This window comes from Rhinoderma darwinii, chromosome 3 (genome assembly GCF_050947455.1).
Source record: "Rhinoderma darwinii isolate aRhiDar2 chromosome 3, aRhiDar2.hap1, whole genome shotgun sequence".
NCBI lineage: Eukaryota > Metazoa > Chordata > Amphibia > Anura > Rhinodermatidae > Rhinoderma > Rhinoderma darwinii.
Window position 1 is genome coordinate 255059511 of NC_134689.1, and position 21126 is coordinate 255080636.

Consider the following 21126-nt stretch of genomic DNA (forward strand, 5'->3'; position numbering starts at 1 on the left):
GACACACACAGGTCCCTTTCCTCTAATTTTTTCTTTTTCCTCCGCTCCAACGGTTATGCTAGGATTTTAGTGCCTATATTGGTTTATGATAACCGTTTGAGCTATTGTTTCTATTTTGTATCCGTGTTTAAAACAAACAGACTCAAATACTATTGTGAAAAAAAATAAAAATAAAAAAATCGGAATAAATGTCGGATCTTCGGACATGTATATTTTTTTAAAGTAGACAGCTTTGTAAAAATCGCACCCAGCACTTTACATTCACGGACACCTTCATGCAATTTTGCATCAAAGCTTAATGTAAAAAAATGCATAAAAGGTCATTTTTGTGGCAAAAAGTCTGATCCAAGCAGAGGCTGAGATTCAAAACATAATCACCAGAAATAAAAAATAAAATAAAAAAAACCTCCAGATCCAGATGGCGCTAAACATTAGAGTGGAAACAGGGAGTCTGATCAGACGCAGGGGGTGATTACATGTGTAACTGCTCAGCTCTCTAGTAAGAGAAAAGAAGCGCCCCCCCCCCCAAATGTGACAGTCAGAGAGCACATATACCCTCTGATTGCTAAGAGGACTGATAACATGAAAAATGCCGCTGTCCCACCCTCCTGGGGTCATGGAAAGGCTGTACAGAGGAAAAGATTACAGTAACAGGCTGTGAGCTTTCTTCCTGCTATCCCTTGCTTCCCACCCATCCCGTACACAGACACAAAATCAGGCAGGAAAACTTTCCATCCTGCTCCTGCTGCACCCCGAAAATTGCACCTACAGCTTAGATCTCTGAGCTCTAGCCCTTGTATAATCGAGGCAAGCATTTAAAGAGGCTCTGTCACCAGATTTTGCAACCCCTATCTGCTATTGCAGCAGATAGGCGCTGCAATGTAGATTACAGTAACGTTTTTATTTTTAAAAAACGAGCATTTTTGGCCAAGTTATGACCATTTTTGTAGTTATGCAAATGAGGCTTGCAAAAGTCCAAGTGGGTGTGTTTAAAAGTAAAAGTCCAAGTGGGTGTGTATTATGTGCGTACATCGGGGCGTTTTTAATACTTTCACTAGCTGGGCGCTGTGAAGAGAAGTAACATCCTCTTCTCTTCAGAACGCCCAGCTTCTGACAGTGCAGATCTGTGACGTCACTCACAGGTCCTGCATCGTGACGGCCACATCGGCACCAGAGGCTACAGTTGATTCTGCAGCAGCATCAGCGTTTGCAGGTAAGATTGACTTACCTGCAAACGCTGATGCTGCTGCAGAATCAACTGTAGCCTCTGGTGCCGATGTGGCCGTCACGATGCAGGACCTGTGAGTGACGTCACAGATCTGCACTGTCAGAAGCTGGGCGTTCTGAAGAGAAGAGGATGTTACTTCTCTTCACAGCGCCCAGCTAGTGAAAGTATTAAAAACGCCCCGATGTACGCACATAATACACACCCACTTGGACTTTTACTTTTAAACACACCCACTTGGACTTTTGCAAGCCTCATTTGCATAACTACAAAAATGGTCATAACTTGGCCAAAAATGCTCGTTTTTTAAAAATAAAAACGTTACTGTAATCTACATTGCAGCGCCGATCTGCTGCAATAGCAGATAGGGGTTGCAAAATCTGGTGACAGAGCCTCTTTAAAGCCATGTCATATTACATACATCCTTGACAATGAAAGTGTTAAAGGAAATAACGTTGTTGTGTAGAAATGTATTATATATCTTTCCTCCACCATGTTGTAGTTTAGTAACAGTGGACACAGACTGAGCAACAATGCTGGATCTACAAGCTCTTATCACTCTGGTAAGGTAGCGCTCATTGAGTAGAAGTGCTGGTCGCATATACTCTGGCGCACACACGTCCTGACTACTAGTGACAAAGATGGCTGCCGGGGCCCAGCGCTAGATCTGGAAGTGGAAGTTGATTTTTTGGAATTCTATGCCATATACACACATAGACTTAGCTTTTCATCTACAGCAGGGTTTGCTCTGACAACTACAGGTGTGTAAACTAAACTGGGCATATTAATGATATGAGTCACCATTTCCACCTAAACTAGGAGACAGCCAATAACTTGTTTGCACGGATGTGTGTCTGGGTCTGCCCAATACACATTTCCTCTACATCTTGCTGTGATGATTTACATTACAAACAAATATGCAATATGATAGCGTAGATAAAATCAATAAGATAGTGCTCAGTAAGGCAGTAATGAAATCCTTGGTTTTATGTACTTGTAACTAGGCTTGTATTCCAGAAACAATTACGGACAGGATAACTTGAAAGCTAAAAGTGCCTCTATATATAAAGCCATTAACATCGGATCCTTACCCAGTCACCCATTTCAAGATATGACGTAGAGAGTTGAGGCAGTTAGCCGGCCTGTACAGAAAAAAAACAGAACATCATTACTCAGACACAACCCCCTCCCCCCAGTCATTACAGCTCCATATGAGGTTTTATCCACTCCGTCTTCCATCGCCATGATTTCACGGCAGTGTTGTCGATCATACTGCCATTTTATTTCTGTAAGCAGTGTGTAAAGATAAAACCTAATGCTCTCGAGAGCTCCTGCATTGCACAAGAACTCTTTTGTCTCTGGTTAGTGGATGAAGATATCACATAGTTCCATAGTTAGTACGGACGAAATAAGACATGTCCATCAAGTTCAACCAAGGGATGGGAAAAGGGAAGGGAAAAATTTCTACACATAGGAGCTGATATTTTTTTGTTCTAGGAAATTATCTAACCCTTTTATAAAGCCATCTACTGTCCCTGCTGTGACCAGCTCCTGCGGTAGGCTATTCCATAGATTCACAGTTCTCACAGTAAAGAAGCCTTGTCGCCTCTGCAGGTTGAACCTTTTTTTCTCCAGACGGAGGGAGTGCCCCCTTGTTTTTTGAGGGGGTTTTACAAGGAACAGGATTTCACCATATTTTTTGTATGTGCCATTCATATATTTATATCAATTAATCATGTCCTCCCTTAGTCGTCTTTTTTCAGGGCTAAATAGGTTTAATTCTTTTAATCTTTCCTCATAACTTAAATTCTCCATGCCCCTAATTAGCTTCGTTGCTCTTCTTTGTATTTTTTCCAACTCCAGGGCATCCTTTCTATGAACTGGAGCCCAGAACTGAACTGCATATTCTAGATGAGGCCACACTAATGCTTTGTAAAGTGGCAATATTACATCCCTGTCCCGTGAGTCCATGTCTCTTTTAATACACGACAATATCCTGCTGGCCTTTGAAGCAGCTGATTGACATTGCATGCTGTTATTTAGTTTATGATTTACAAGTACACCCAAATCCTTCTCAACAAGTGACTCCCCCAGTGTAGCTCCCCCTAGGACATATGATGCATGCAGGTTGTTGGTACCCAGATGCATAACTTTACATTTATCTGCATTAAACTTCACTTGTCAAGTGGACGCCCAAACACTGTTTGTTTAAATCCGCTTGCAATTCACGAACATCTTCCATAGACTGAACTATATTACATAGCTTGGTGTCATCTGCAAAAATAGAAATAGTGCTATTAATACCATCCTCTATATCATTAATAAATAAGTTGAATAATAGTGGTCCCAGCAATGAACCCTGGGGTACACCACTTATTACTGGGGACCATTCAGAGTAGGAATCATTGTCCACAACTCTCTGGATACGGTCCTTGAGCCAATTCTCAATCCAATTACAAACTATATTTTCTAAACCTATAGTCCTTAATTTACCCATTAGACGTCTATGAGGGACAGTGTCAAATGCCTTTGCAAAGTCCAAAAACACTATATCCACAGCGGCCCCTCTGTCTAGACTTCTGCTCACCTCTTCATAAAAACAGATCAGGTTAGGTTGACAACTTCTGTCCTTAGTAAAACCGTGCTGGCTCTCACTTATAATACTATTTATTGTCACATAATCCTGTATATAGTCCCTCAATAGCCCCTCAAACATTTTCCCCACGATGGATGTTAAGCTTACTGGTCTATAATTACCCGGGGAAGACCTAGAGCCCTTTTTGAAAATAGGCACCACATTTGTGCTGCGCCAGTCCCTTGGCACTATACCAGTCACTAGAGAAGCTCTGAATATTATGAAGAGGGGGACTGAAATAACTGAACTAAGCTTTCTAAGAACTCTAAGGTGTAACCCATCTGGTTCCGGAGCCTTGTGCACATTTATTTTATTTAATTTAGCTTGGACCATATCTACATTCATCCAATTCAGTATATCAACTGATCTATTAACAGCACTGGCACCGGCTACATCAGCTGCTCCTTCTTCTGTTGTATATACAGAGCTAAAGAACCCATTAAGTAAATCTGCCTCCTCTTGATCCCCTGTGACCAACTCCCCATTACCACTATCTAGGGGTCTTACATGTTCAGACCTTGGCTTTTTTGCATTTATATACTTGAAGAATTTTTGGGGATTTGTTTTACTATCCTTGGCCACCTGCCTTTCATGTCTTCGTTAATATTCCCAATGTGCTTTAGTGTCAAGGTAATGACTGTAGAAAAAGATACATAAACCTGCCCAAATAGTTTGGATTTAATGGGATTGTCAAGGTTAAAAATAAAATAAAAAATGGGTCGGTTTCTAGATTCAGAAATAGCGCTAACCTTGTCCATGGGCTGCGTCTGATAATGCAGCCCAACGCCATCCTAGTGAATGAGACTGATTTGCAATACCCAACATAGCCCAGTGGTGCCTTTTCTGGAATAAAATTAAACCCTTTTTTCTATTTCTAGACAATCCCTTACTAGTAGTTAAAGATGTCACATCCCAACTTTTTGTTCACATATAATTATGTCGAAAGTCATTGTTAGCCTTTGCTTTTGTGTGTATTCATTTTCCCCTACAGGTTTGGGTGAGTAGTTCTTGCAAATCTTGTTGCAAGCCATTTTCGCTTACAGGAGATTTCATGCAATTTAGTATAGCATTAGGAACGCAAGGTACAGATACTATATACACAACACAAACATAATTGTAGTAATTTACGATTCATTAAAGAACACCCGGCAGTAACCCGGCGTGATGTAATATATTACATGGCAGTACAATGATCACACCTACTTGAATGTATTCATGCTTGCCTTCAAATTTTCATGGGTAATTTCCTCTAGCATGAAGAACTTAGAAGTTAAAGCATCAACGTGTCCTATAAAGCAAAAGAAAAAAGTGAGCAAAAACTTGACTTATCTTAAAATCCTTGAGCACATCAAGAAATCGATGGCACTCTCCACAGGAGGGGAGCAGTGAATCATTATTTTTTCATTAGCAGAGGTGGAAAAAAGCTCAAATCTGTACTTGTAATTTCAAACATTTTGCCTGCACTCGTTTTTATGTGAGGCCTAAAAGTCAGCATTAACTATAGCAAACAAGACATATTCCATTTTCAGTGCAGATTAAAAAGTAAAATAAGAGAAGTAATCGGTTGCTATGGCGAATACTAAATGTGTAGTCTAAACTATTGTTTATGCATAAATCGGTCGGAATGGCGCATTTCTACTAGTAAGAAGCAAGACATGTGGTAGCATAGAAAAGGGTACAGGATGATAGCGTCACATTTCATTGTGTAATAGTAACATACCGGTAGAAACATCCTCTCATTGCAAATCGCAACCTGATAATAGATCTGTAATTTTTTTTTATAGTTGCGTAGTCTGTTTTTTTTTTTATCAGGAGACTGTTCTACCCTGCCATCTTACATCATCTAGTCTGTGCTCAATTTGTGATTAACAAAACTTACCTAAACTTTCAGGTGACTTTTCAGAATAAGCTTTCATATGTGTGTACATGAGGATTAACACAATTTCTGACCATTATATGATTTTTAACCGTTTTCCCCTTTGCAGGCTCGATCTCGAATTCTCAGAGCTAGTGGGTGGAGACTAACTGCTATCAGGTCTTCTATAAACTGTACACATAGATTAGAGGAGAATCATGCTCTCCTATCTATCACTCGAAGCAGCATGGAGGGGATTATACAGCAGTAAATGAGAAGTATGCTAAGAATCCAGCACTGGGGTGAGATGGAAGACTTACTAGTTGCTGCAGCATTGTCTGTGTCTGAAAGAGGCTCTGTCACCACATTATAAGTGCCCTATCTCTTATATAAGGATATCGGCGCTGTAATGTAGGTGACAGTAATGCTTTTTATTTAGAAAAACGATCTATTTTAAACCATTTTATGAGCGATTTTTAGCTTTATGCTAATGAGTTTCTTAATGCCCAAGTGGGCGTGTTTTACTTTAGACCAAGTGGGCGTTGTACAGAGGAGTGTATGACGCTGACCAATCAGCCTCATACAATTCTCTCCATTCATTTACACTGCACTAGCAATATAGTTATATCGCTATGTGCAGCCACATACACAAACACTAACATTACTGCAGTGTCCTGATAATGAATATACAGCACTACCAGCCTGGACGTGATGTCTCTCTCCAACCTCCTCCCCCTCCCCCTCCCTTCCCATAAACATCTATGGACAGCTGTAACCTGATCCCTCAGTAAACTGAGATGACTGAGAATGCAGTAAATTCAGAGAGGAGCCTGAAAAGTAGAGAGGCATTTTTCTCTTATAAGATATATTAAAATGTTTCTTATATTCTCTTACACTATTGATTTATACAAAGTTTGTTCAACGTGCAGTGCTTATTTATAGTTTGACAGAACAGAACAAGAACAAAGAGAATCAAACAGTAAAGCAACATAAATGCAATAATGTATGATATTTATAAGAAAATAATTGCAAGTGGAGCTATTTAATGTATGCATTTATGAAGAAATCTATATATGATATTGACGAGAGATAATGCACAATAATAGAAACTATAACTATATATAAAAGCCGCGGCTTTGTAATCAGAGATAAAGCCTTAGTCAAAACCAGAACTCAAATTCAGGATGTCCGGATGGGCAATGTATCTGCTGCATACATTGAAACCACAGTGCCATGTGACATAGATTTTAAACAAAGAGGTTGCAAGATCACAAGTTCAAGAGAGGAAAGTTTACAGGGTGACATTTGCGGAGCACAAGGGTTTTTATTCTAGAAGTTATAACATAGTTGTAGATACGGCGGTCCATCCTACACAGCTGCTGAGATGACTCGCACTCATTCTTGGGAAGGAGGCACGGTTTCTCTGCCAGATCCATTATGACAATACACAATTGACGACTCACAAACAGCCACTCACCATCCATAGAAAGCTTTAACATTTTGGGCAGTTTTGTTTAAATCTTATGCAGAAGACATTGTTCTAGTCTCACGTCTACCACATCATATGTTATAACCCTTCACTTGCTTTCATCAGTATTACAAACAGATTTTATTTTATCTTTTGCTGTTACGATTAATAGCAAGATGTGTAGTATTTACAGGGAAACGGACCAGCAACAGTGTACGGATATATAAAAAATGACAGAACGGTGATGTTTGACTTGGCCACAGGGAGGGGCTTTACTATGGAAACCACTAAACAAAACATACATTATTTTCCAGAAGAGGAAATGGAGTAATCACACAGGATGAGGGATCTGCTCTGACTCACACCGCTGCTTCCAGAATGCACTTTTCATGGTCCTGGGCATTTCTTCAAATCTCACACTCATCACTTCTCTGCCAAGCAGCAGGCAGTATCGAAGCACTCCAAACTGGCACTCAACACACAAGGCACTAGTTTAAGCAAATGGATCATATTGCATGAATCTTTCCTGTATCCATAATTATATGCACTCGACACGGACATCTCAGCTACCACACTGCATGCTAAGGCATCTGAGGAGGAATGCTGGCGCAGAAGTCACATGATAAGCGATACGAGATTTCCATAGGCCAACTGTAGAAAGGATATAGGCGAGCAGGCGTGGTTTTAAAGGCATGCTACTAGATTGATAAAAGCAATGTAAGGACTACTGTTAGGGTATGTGCACACACACTAATTACGTCCGTAATTGACGGACGTATTTCGGCCGCAAGTCCCGGACCGAACACAGTGCAGGGAGCCGGGCTCCAAGCATCATACTTATGTATGACGCTAGGAGTCCCTGCCTTGCTGCAGGACAACTGTCCCGTAGTATAATCATGTTTACAGTACGGGACAGTTGTCCTGCAGCGAGGCAGGGACTCCTAGCGTCGTACATAAGTATGATGCTAGGAGCCCGGCTCTTTGCACTGTGTTCGGTCCGGGACTTGCAGCCGAAATACGTCCGTCAATTACGGACGTAATTAGTGTGTGTGCACATACCCTTAGAGGTCTAAAAAAAATAAATATAGTCTTTTAGATCATCTGGTTACGTATAAATCCAGGGTTAATATACAAGCATGTGGCACGTGAACCGTCCCTTCCAAGAGCTGTACCACACTAGGAAGGATAGTTTTTTTATTTTTTATTTACAGCATAGGCCCATTTACACAAAAATAAATATGTTGTTAACCCCTTAATGACCAGGCCTTTTTGCATGTTAATGACCAAAAGTCATAACTTTTTTTTTTTATTCCGTTGACATAGCCGTATAAGGGCTTGTTTTTGTTTTTGGTTATTTTTCAATTGCATTCCAATTTTGGATGAATATCATATATTGATTAACTTTTTTTTTTTTTTTATGAGAATTGAAAAATAAACAGCTACTTCAGCAATGTTTTTTCGCGTTATAAATTTATGCCGTTCACTATAAATAACATGTTACCTTTATTCTATGGGTCGGCTAAATAAAACCACTTTTTTGGGGGAAAAAATAGGGGTTTTATTTTTTTTTCATAAACTAGCAGTTTTTACTTATTTGTCCCACTAGGGGACTTCACTTTGTGATCTTCTGATCGCAAATCTAAATTCTTTGGTATACTTCGTATACCAAAGCATTATTGCCGGTCAGTGTAAAACTGACAGGCAATCTATTAGGGCCATGCCCATACCTAGGCAGTTGCTGAAGGCAAACCTGGGAACCTTTGTTAGGCCACCAACTGCCATGGAAACCCATTTGCACCCCACAATCTCGGTGTCGATGGGGTGACAGAGGGAGCTTCCTTCCTCTGTCAAACGCATTTGATGCCGCGGTTGCTATTGGCAGTGGCATCTAAGAGGTTAAACTGACGTAATCTGGGAGTTCTTCGATTCCGGCAGGAGCCTTGCTGTGTTTAACAGCCGTGCTTCTGCCGCTGATCTCGTGGCTACAGTGGCAGTACCCACGAGATCAGAGTGACGGATACATCTATCGCTATGCGGGAACTAGCTCCTGTTTGTGACAGATATATCGGTCACTTGTCATTAAGGGATTAGATCCCATGCATATGAACGTGCTTTTGCGGCCGCAATTCCCCCGAAAATCCATAGGAGAGTTGCAGCCCCATTCATTTCTATGGGCCCATGCACACGACCGTGGTTTCCACGTACCGTGCATGGCCCAGGAGACGGGACCGCAGAAAGAACAGACATATCTTATTACGGTCGTGTTCTGCGGTCCAGGCTCATAGGAAATAATGGACGCGGCCATGTGCACGGCCCGCGATTTGCAGGCGGCTCGCGGGTGACACTACGCAGCCGGCCGACCAGAAAATCACAGCCGTGCACACGGCTACGGTCGTGTGCATGAGGCCTAAATCATAAATTTCCTAGACATCGTAGCGATAAGTGCCTTCTGTAAACAATGGGGGAACCGCTGAGCAGTTTTCCCACTCCTCCTACACCCATTTCTACCTTAAAGAAGCTTAATGTAGGGGCGGGTAAAGCATTCTATAATTCTTGACAAGCACAATATTCTGGGTGAGAGGTGATGACTATTTTGCCTAGTATCTTTCAGCAGATGAAAATTAGTTTTGCTACCAATGATCAGGTTCCAAGGAACCCTAGGACTGTAGAAAACTTTGGTTGGGAAACACTGGTATATAGCATTATAATAAATAGGTAGGAACCATGAAGTTAATTTGATCCAGGAAATGGGATTGTTCTAATGGTGGTGGGGGGTGGGGGTCATGAAGAATCTTTTTTTTTTTTTTACCACAGTTCGGAGTTTTATTTTGCCATCCACTAGACCAAACAGATAGCTATACAGTTAATGGACATGTCCGTATTCAACCAATATTAATTCAGAAACAAGATTTACAATATCGGTCATCCTCTCAAGCCTAGTAATGGCCCACTCCTCCTTTGCGCCCTATGTAAATTATTAATGGCCTACGAAAAATGCTTTATGAATTTTGCATGGGACACATACAGCATGTAATAAAGATAGCTACTCATTTAGCTTTAGTACCACCAATACTTATGATGTTTTAACCCCCACCACGCTGTACATTTACATGGTTGGCAGGACGTAGTTTCTGCAGTGGTATAAATATATTGCACGGACTAAGTAGTTGTGCCTGCGTTATCAGTAGCAGGTGTCAGTTGTAACATCCCTTTGTAAGCCCATCGTTAACCCCCCCCTCCCGACCGCGGGATGCTGATAGGTTGCCATAGCAGTGTATTATACAAGCGTTTAAAAAGATCATATATTCAAAGTCCCATAATAGGACTAGAATAAAAAAAAAAAAAAAAACATTCAAAAGAGTTTACAGCAAAAAAATTAAAAAAAGATAAACTCGAAATAATTGGTATTGACGCAACTGTATCGACCCATAAGATAAAATTAACACAAAAACGATTTTTTAAAAAATGTATCATTTTATTGTGCAAAAGTGGCAAAAAATAAATAAAAATACTATATTCATTCGGTCTCACCGTAATCGCCACAACCCACAGAATAAAGTAAACAAGTCGTTTATACCACATGGTGACTGCCGTAAAAACAAATCCCCAAAAGAGAATGGAGGAAATGCGGTTTTATTTCTAAGCATGTTCGGCCTTCCTCATTTAGTTCAGTAGGACGACGTGCAGATTACTGTGCAGATTAAACACCGGGGCACGACATTATAATGGAGTAAAAGGGAACATCTTGCATCTGGAGATTTTTTATAACATAAGATCAATTACAAAACAAATACATTTTTAATGCTGAATTATATTGCAACAACATTTAATTCTAGGGCAACTCCTTTAAAAGGCCCAAACTAGGATGTGTGGACATCTCTCAAGATATTTTTTTTTATTGCATGTTTTACGTAGGACCAAATATTTTTGTAATTGGTTTTAATTAAAAATTTTTGCAGTTTTTCTTCTGCAGCTTGCATGTATTCAGATACATTGCAAGCTTCTCAATGCCAACCATGACAACCGGTCCCACGGTCAGCTCAGTCTGCAGACTCTCCTGAATGCGAATCGATGTTCAATTCCAATTATATTTAATTTACATTCATGTATTTTCAAACTCATCAAGGACATGACCAACAAGTATGTAGGACAAAAGAATGAGAGACAACTCACCAACATACAGTTCACATTTAGAGTGTATAAGGCTTTCAGTCCACAATCGACACCTCTCACTCTCTGTTAGCGTCTCCACACCATAGCAAGTCTGATAATCCACCTTGGTGAGCACAAAAACTGGGATTTGCTAATATGGAAGATAAAAAGCAATTCATTAAAAGACAGATAAAAAAGTAAAGCTATCAGCTTGCTCTTAACAGCATTATTGGAAATAAGCAGCTGTTCAAAATACTAAAAGCGAAGGTTTAAAAAGGGATATACCTGGGATTGACGATGACCAGTGGTCTACTATTATGGCGGCTGTCCCCAATGTTTCACTGAGCGAGGGTGACTCACAGCTATATATATTGCATCGTGTCTATAAGACGCCTGTAGAGTTGCACCGTATTGGTGTCCGTCCTGACGCTACTTGCCCGTGATGTGGTATAGAGCCTGCTGATCTCCTACATATGCTGTGGGACTGCCCGCAACTAGATATGTTTTGGTCCCGTCTCCTGACAATTGTGGGGAAGGTGTTCTCTATGTTGGTGCCCAGAGTCCCTAAGGTTTGTTTATTGGGCTACGTAGATGATCTGCCTCTGGACTCCAACGGGAAGGTGGCCGTGGGGAGATTGCTGTATGTGGCTCGAAAACTGATTGCGCAGCATTAGATACAGCCCTCTCCTCCGACCGAGCAAGAATTTGCAGCAAAGGTAAATCTGTTGCTTATCAATGAAAAGGCTGTTTTTCTTAAACGTGGAGCGTCTGCTAAATTCGACAAATTATGGGCATGTTGGATAGAAACTGATAGCCTGGCCTGTGCCTCACTGCTCCGGTATAGAGGGGGGGGGGGGGAGCTATGTATTTATGGTTCCTACTGCATAGGGGGTGGGATTTTGGGGGTCTGATATATCTCTGTGTTTACATACGCTAGGTTACCCTCTGACAAATGGGGAGCTAATGGCTTTCTGATGATGTAACTGTACATGTGTCTGCCCTGCGTGGCGAGAACTTCCTGTGTCAATGCTATGGTCCTTTCCTTCTTGTTCGCTCTGGCTGCTTGGTTGAGTGGAAAGGGTGGGGGGTTTCTTTTGTGTATGTTATTGTATTTGTTGAAAATGCACAATAAAAAATAATTTGATTTAAAAAAAAAAGCCAAGGTTTAGCCATGCTAAGAACTGCTGCTTGTTTAAAAGATTGTCGTTTTCTTTTCGGTCTCCTTGGCAACAGACTACAAATAATACCATAAATGCTGACTGACAGTTGTTGCTAAGACGACAGTGAGAAGAAACTGACAAAATTATAAATAGCAAGCTGCAAATCTCAGAACTTGAACTAGTCATAAAAAGATTTATCTGCAGATTCCACCAATAATCTAATGGTTAGACTATCCTTTGTCATCTTCTGTCAAGAGAAATATTAACCCATCTGATCCTATTTCTCCTCAGAAGAAAAGCGATATCAGAGGTGTCCGGCAGCCATTTATCTCACTCCCACTATAGAAAGAGCATGCCTGTTAAGACGCACTAAACGGGCACGTTTATGTGGAGTTGCAGGAAAATAGCTGTCAACCAAAAAGATCATTTAGCCAACAGTCAACTTTTGTGTATAGCAATGAACAGTGAAAAGCGGTATATCCAGCACACCTGTAAAAAAAATAAATAGGTTTCTATTTAGGTCATATTAAAAAACAGGACAATTAAAATGATAATCCCGGGACCACGCTTACTCGTTTCAAACCTCGAGGGTTCTTAATCAGCTATGATTAAGAACTCTAAAGGTTTGAAACGCGTAAGTGTGGCCCCCGGGATTATCACTTTAATTGTCCTATTTTTTAATATGACCTAAATAAAACCTATTTTTTTTTTTTTTTTACAAGAGTGCTGGATATACCGCTTTTCACTGTTCATTGCCTTACATACCTGCTGTCGACTCAGGATTTCTCCCAGGATATCTTCGAGCACCAACGTGGTCCGAACAAATGCAAGGAATAATGCAGTGGAAACGTGGTAAGCAAACCCTTGTATATTTTTTCTGTTTTTCCATCTTGTGTGTATGGTCAGTTTTAACATATTTGTGAGTACATTTTAGAGCTTGGAAGTATCCAATGCCAAGCTTATGGGCACTGCAAGACCTGAGCGATGCCCATACACGACAGGTATCGTACTCTCTCATAAATGTGTCTGCTTAAACAAGCTGAGCAGGCATGTTTATTTCTACAGAGTAAGAGTCCTATTACACGGCCCGATATGGGTCGTGTAAACGAGCGCTGATCAACGACACAGCTCGTTGATTGTCATTCGTTTTCTTCAATCGCAAGGCTTGGTTATGTATGGGAACAAGCGATCGTTACCACGATAGCTTGTCCCCATACATTTTCATCACGTCGGCAGCACATCTCCAAGTTTACACCGGAAGACGTGCTGCCGACGTGATGAATATGTATACAAACGCTCGTTCATCGGCTGATTGTTGCCCTGTTTACACAGGTCAATGATCGGGAATGAGCATTCATATGAACGCTCAATTGCCCGATAAATGGCCCATGTAAAGGGCCTTAAGGCTTAGCTGCTCACAGACTTATAAACAGATATGCCAGATCCATTTGTAAACCGATACCAACATACCCCTTTAACTTATAATGGTGTTCATCAGGTTTCCAGTATTTTCAAGGAAAGAATTGTGATGCAGACAGTTCTCTTGCAATCAAAAATGTCAAAGTCTGATGTACTGCAATAGCCACAGTGTGAACAGAGACTTACTGAGATAAGCAACTGCCAAACACCCCTGGGAACAAAGAATCAGTCCAAAGAAATAGATCAGGGGACTGTCAGGTGGATCAACAGATAAATATCTAATGTGTATTTATCTGATGTGATCGACATCAGGGGGGGGGGGTGGAACAGACTTGACAGGTCGGACTTAACTTGTCAGATGCTCATCTCCTTTTGCATATTTGACACAATTGAATGTTTCAGAACAAACTACTTTTAATGTTAGATAAAGAGAACTCAACTAAACACATTAAAAGAAAAATGCTGTTCAGTCCTACCTGACCCTATATGAAAAAAAGAATTGTCCCCTTCGCTACTAAATCAAGCAGTTGACCAAATTCAATTAACAATTGGGTTAAATTTCACTAACCACACACCTTAAATAGAACCTGTCTGGCAATGTGAAGCAGGCTAGAAGGTCTCAAAAAGCAGAACATGATGCCAAGTTCTAAAGAGATTCAAATACAGATGCTAAACAAAGTCATTGAAATCTACCAGTCTGGAAAGGATTACAAAGGCTCTGGGACTGCAGCAAACCACAGTGAGAGACATTATCCACAAATGGAGACAACGTGGAACAGTGGTGATCCTTCCCTGGAGTGGCCGGCATACCAAAACTATACCAAGAGCGCATTGATGACTCCAAAAATGGCATCCATTGGCGAGTTGCAAGTCGCAAAACATCACTGACCAAAAAGAATACATTTCCCTTTTGTCATAAAACATGTAGACGACTCCTAAGACTTTGGGGATAATATTCTGTGGAGTGATAAGTCAAAGGTGGAACTTTTTCAAAATACATGGGTCTTGTTACATCTGGCATAAAGCTTACACCTTATCCCAGTATAAGAACATCATACTAACAGTCAAACAAGGTGGCAGTAGTGTCATGGTCAAGGGCTGCTTTTGCAGGACCTGGACAACTTGTCATAATTGAAGGAACCATGAGTTCTTTGCTCTATCAGAAAATCCTGAAGTAGAATGTCCATACGTAAGCCTGGATTCACACGAGTGTGTTCGGTCCGTGATACACGGATTTGGTTCGCATTTCCCAGACCAAACACACTACAGGGAACCGGGCTCCTAGTAACATAGTTATCTATGACGCTAGGTGTCCCTGCCTCCCCGTAAAACTACTGTCACGTACTGAAAAAATGATTACAGTACGGGACAGTTTTCCCGCGGTGAGGCAGGGACTCCTAGCGTCATAGATAACTATGATGCTAGCAGCCCCGATCCCTGCACTGTGTTCAGTCCGGGAAATGCGGCCGACATGTGGACCGTATATCACGGACCGAACACGCTAGTGTGAATCCGGCCTAAGTTCGTGACCTAAAGCTTAAATACAGTTCGGTTATGCAGCAGAACACTTATCAAAAGAAAACAAGCAAAGTCCACCTCTGAATGGCTCAAAATTATAATATTTGGAGTGACCAATAAAGTCCTGGCTTGAATCCCATTTAGAGGTTGTGGAAAAACTATAACCAGGCAGTAGTTCATGCTAGAAGAGTGGGCCAAAATTCCTCCACAGCAATGTAAAAAGACTCATCACAAGATATATGAAAACATTTGATTGCAGTTGTTACTGCCAAGGGCGCCACAACCAGTTATTCTTAGGGCATGCCCCCACATGGCGGATTTCCTCCGCAACTGTCCGCATCAATGCCGCACAGAATCTGCGTTGCAGATTCTGCTGCGGATCTGCCCAAAATGTGCAGTAAATTGATGCGGACTAGCTGCTGCGGACTGCGGTAAAAGTACTTCCCTTCTCCCTATTCAGTGCAGGATAGAGAGAAGGGACAGCACTTTCCCTTGTGAAAGTCAAAGAAATTCATACTTACCGGCCGTTGTCTTGGTGACGCGTCCCTCCTTCGGCATCCAGCCCGACCTCCCTGGATGACGCGGCAGTCCATGTGACCGCTGCAGCCTGTTATTGGCCTGTGATTGGCTGCAGCCGTCACTTAGACTGAAACGTCATCCTGGGAGGCCGGACTGGAGACAGAAGCAGGGAGTTCTCGGTAAGTATGAACTTCAATTTTTTTTACAGGTAGCTGTATATTGGGATCGGTAGTCACTGTCCCGGGTGCAGAAACAGTTACTGCCGATCGCTTAACTCTTTCAGCACCCTGGACAGTGACTATTTACTGACGTCTCCTAGCAACGCTCCCGTCATTACGGGAGCCCCAATGACTTCCTCAGTCTGGCTGTAGACCTAGAAATACATAGGTCCAGCCAGAATGAAGAAATGTCAAGTTAAAAAAGCAAAACGCATCTGCAGCACACATAACATGTGCATGACAGCTGCGGACTTCATTGCGGAAATTAGAATCTCCATTGAAGTCAATGGAGAAATTCCGCCATGAGTCCGCAACCAGTCCGCCACTGCTCCGCAACAGACAGAGCGTGCTGCGGACACCAAATTCCGCTCCGCAGCCTATGCTCTGCAGCGGAATTTTACGCATCGTCTAAACGAACACTGCTACATTAAAGTGGAAGTCAATGGAGAAACGGCTCCGCTGCGGATTAACGCTGCGGAGTGTCCGCAGCGGAATTTAAGTGAAATTCCGCCACGTGTGAACCCAGCCTTAGGGGGACAATTACTTTTTTGTTACCTGGGGGATATAGGTTTTAAGTATCTCTTTATAAAGAATGATCATTTAAAAAGCGGCATTTTGTGTTTACTCGTGTTGTCTTTATGTTACATTAAAATTAGTTGGATGATCTGAAACATTTAAATGTGACAAATTAGCAAAAATAGAATACGTATTCACAGCACTGTATCTTAACTGTTGGTTGAAAGGTCTTTCAGATGACAGAAGAATCAAAGTTCTTTGCAACTACTTAAAGGGGTTGTGCCAACATCAACATTTATAAACTATCCAAAGGGTAGGACCCCACCAATAAATCGAGTCGGGGTCCCGAGCCCCCCATTCCTTCTCGCTGCACGACCGCAGTGAGGAGGAGTTTAAATGGAGAGGGGGTCGAGAATGGACGATGCCGCTCCATACAAAGTCTTTGGGACTGATGGAGATAGCCAAGTCCATAGGATCAGACATTTATCACTCTGTGAAACTATCTTGGCACAAACCCTTTAAAGGACAGGCGTCACGGGAAATTTTTTTTTTTATATAAATTTGCTTTTAGTGTTATTAAAATACATTTCATTTATTGGTGTTTTGGAGTTTTACTTTTTTCTTACTTTTACTTCACTATGGGGGCTGACATTTTTTTTTCATCTCTGTATGTGTCGATTAACGACACACACAGAGATGGAATACGGCACATACATCCCCATAGAGAATGCGAACGGAAGCCGTTCCACTCACTATAGCGTACGCCGTCTGTGTGGGAACGGCGCATGTGCCGCTCCCACACAGTCCGAAAGGAAGGTCTTCGGCCGAGTGATATCCGGCGCCATTTTCATGTGGACCGGAAGCCACGGCCGGACAGTAAGAGGACTACTTCCGGTCGCGGCTTCCGGACATATGTTCAGAAGCAAGGACTAGGAGCGGAGGCGGCCGGAGCAGGTAAGTTATGTTTGTGTATGTTCGTGTTTTACTGTGTGATTACCACTGTATCTAGCCTACTACACTGTGCATTCGCTCAAAAAATGGCAGCACACAGTGTAGGAGGTTTGAACATTCAACCCCCTCCTTTCTCCTGGCACTAGCCAGGATAAAGGAAGGGGATTGTTTGAGCACACTAGAGCGAGTGTGTCTTCTCCAATTTTGCAGCATAAAGCAATGAGGTTGATTTACCACATGCCAATGCTGCAATTATGGGAATTGCTCCCTCTAGTGACCAGCACATGGAAAAGTTATAAATTAGAATCTAATTTATAATATTTCCTGACTTGTGAAAAAATTTAAAAAATTAGAGCAATGTGTAATCATTTATATACTAACTGTTTAACTAAAAAAAATAAAACATTTCTAGCGACAAATTCCCTTTAAGGGTAGCTCAATCTTCAGTGAAAAAAATGCCAACATTTTTTCTGATAGTAAAAGAGAGCTGGTGCAACGGTCACAAATATAATATCGCTACTGAAAGACTGCTTTTAAAAATGACCTATAAAAGAATGACCAACCAGTTTGAATCTTTTTTTTACTGAACGGGTCCTTGTTGTGTGCACAGTGCTTTTAAGCAGAAGCAGCATATCATCCAGGCTGAACAGTTTATATGCAAAGTTTTCTTCTGGTACCACTGTATACTCAGCCGCATCCTCTTTCAAGGCCATGAGATCACTAGGAAGTATGTCTAGAAGAGAATATATGCATAAATATACCGCTTAACATAAACTACTGAATGCAGGATGGGACAAAGTGAATGAAATTCAAGTGTATAAAACAATGAGAAAAATATAAAACTCCACATGATCAACTTTACAAATACTTTGCATATAAAGTCCTCGTGCACATACCTGTATTACGGCTCTGTACAACCTTCAAGTTGTACGGTGCCGTAGTAGGACACTTATCGATCTCTATGGGGCCCTTTTGTTCATTCATATGCCTCAGATTTCATACAGAGGTTTTTTTTTTGGGTCGATTCAGTATGAGAAATGCATATTCTGTATGATAATTATGGCATGCCCCATCGGATACCGTATTACATATTGTTTTTAGGGTAGAATATGTCTGACATACATCGCTGCATGGAGCACCATATGACTGCACACGTAGTGCAGAGTCGCAGGGACTACATGTGCCTCTGTAAAGGCTCTTCTACTTTGTGCACAAGGCCTTACATATGCAATGCTAGTCCTGGATTGTGCGCAGATCTTAATTTGACACACACACAGAGTGGGCTCACAAAGCAATAAACGGTGGATTCAACTATTATAATAAAACTGGCCAAATGAAAGATGAGATAAGTAACAAAATATAACAGTGTTAGGCGTCACATCTAAACTGGTCATTAGTTCAGGTACCAAAAGAACATAGTTTAGTCACATGAAGCAAACTTTGGGCTGGCATTAGTATATGGGTATATTACTTTCACCAATTTTGTCCACTGAGGATCTCTAGCAACAAAACATACACTTTAGCCACATTATATTTGTGTATATCATGGTATACTGACCTTTCAAACAGGCAAACTAACAAAAATGTTTTATCTGTATATTTTGTGTCTCAGTATTCCATACGGACATAGACCTGCACTGTAAATAGGGTTTAAAGCATTGCCACTGCAGTAAGTCACAAAATGATGACTCCCCCTTACCAATGTTTTGCTCACAGTTGTCCAGGAAGATGAGATACGAGAGATGTTTGGCAAAGTCCTCACACTGGAAAGCTTGTGACTAGTGACTTTATTTCCCCGTCTAACAAAATAGCAGCTCTACATGGTCTAACACTGCACGGTCGCTATTCATCATTGGTGATGCCCGGCTTTCAAGTTTGTGTACCCCGTCTAGCATCTTGCCATATCTCATGTTTTTTAACCCCTGTGAGTATGACATGGGGGGAGTGGGATAATGGAACTGTGAACCTCTGTTTATTGACCATGACACCTACATTTGTTATTAGTTGGGTGACTAACGTCCACCTTCCTCTGAGACTCCAGGGATGAACTTGGGAGAATCTGTTGGATATTGGGTGCATGTTGTGTTGATTGTTCACTTTTCTCAGTATTTACGGAGCTTGTTTGTTCCATCTTCTTTGTGTCTGCTTTTAGAAGCTGTGTTTGCATCTTCAGAATCTGTCCCAAGGGATCAACATCTTTAGAATTTTTCCTAGCAGCCTTTCTCTGCCTAGGGACTTTTGGAGTAGTGTTAATGGAAGGAGTGACCACTACATTGCTGCACTCGCTCATTTTACAGTCAACGTCAATCACAAGTTTGTCATCATCCGAGTCGCTGTCATTGCTGCTGGTGATGGGTTGGACGCCAGTATTTGACGTAGAGCTTGATTTCAACTTGTTCTCAGTCTCAACACTCGTATCGGACTCCTCTTCATTGCATACTTTTTTTTTCTTCACATCGACTCCATATGAACTGGAACCTTTGTAACAAGGAACATCATTTGTGTCACATCTCAAGCACTGCAAATAGTAGTGCAGACTACACGTACATGAGCAGTGATGACTGCCGGTCAATAAATGCTTGTAATGCAATAACCTGGGAGCTGTCATACAACCATTCTAATAAGTCCACCTCAATATAGGAATTCTAAAACAAGTTTTATAAAGTTAGAGAGTAACTTTGTAATAAAACCCCTTTTATGATATGTAGTGCAGATACAAAGTGGAGGAATTGCAAAATAAGACGGCCACAATAATTTTCTAACATGCTATTGGTTATTACTTCCAACTTATCCATTTCTTTGTCCGGCCCAAATTAAATAAATTAGTATTATGAAAGTGCTCACAAGAATTAGAAAGCAAGGCCTCATGCACACAGTCGTATTACTACTCTGCAGAAGCACTGATTTGTAGTCATAATACGACATCCATCGAAGTTTATGGTGCAATACTCTGCCTCCGATCTGATATGGAGGAGTTTCCTATTAGATTCATTATGCCATCAGAATTGAATTGCTTCTTTTGGAGAGTGCCTGAGCACGTCACACAGGAGAAGCCGGTTAGCATCCAAGGGAAGAAAAAAAAAAAGCTATAGCAACGTTTAAGTTCTACCATGGAACTTTTTCCATGGTGGAAATGAAACGTCCCTTGGCTTTAAACATGCGCAAATAAAACTACAGATTTTTCACTGGACCTTGTTGGAGTGCTGCAACCTTATTTTTTTCATCCGCCATTTTGAGCTGTGGATGGAGCTCTAGCTGCTTTGCACCCACCACTTTATTACCCAAGGGCTGTTATAATTGAATATTTTTGGTTATATATTATAATTTTTTCCCATATATATAAAAAAATGGTATAGAAATAGTTTAAAAAAACTTATAATATTAAAAACTCTACATTTACAAGTGGTCATTTTTCAGGATAGTATCAAAGTCGTCCATAACTTCTATAAAGGTGTCTTCTTCAAACTACATTTGGGAGATCTGCTCTCCT

The 21126-nt window shown here is 41.1% G+C and overlaps 1 protein-coding gene across 1 annotated transcript in view; it reads right to left on the reverse strand.

Annotated features, from left to right (window-relative positions):
• Window positions 1-21126, reverse strand: part of ICE2 (interactor of little elongation complex ELL subunit 2) — an 85496-nt gene that overhangs the window by 17275 nt on the left and 47095 nt on the right. Inside the window, exons 10-14 of the mRNA XM_075857788.1 lie at window positions 19629-20114; window positions 18200-18369; window positions 11357-11486; window positions 5064-5148; window positions 2317-2367 (exon numbers count right to left, since the gene is read on the reverse strand). Of these exons, the coding sequence (XP_075713903.1) occupies window positions 2317-2367; window positions 5064-5148; window positions 11357-11486; window positions 18200-18369; window positions 19629-20114 (922 nt within the window). The remainder of the gene's footprint in view (window positions 1-2316; window positions 2368-5063; window positions 5149-11356; window positions 11487-18199; window positions 18370-19628; window positions 20115-21126) is intronic.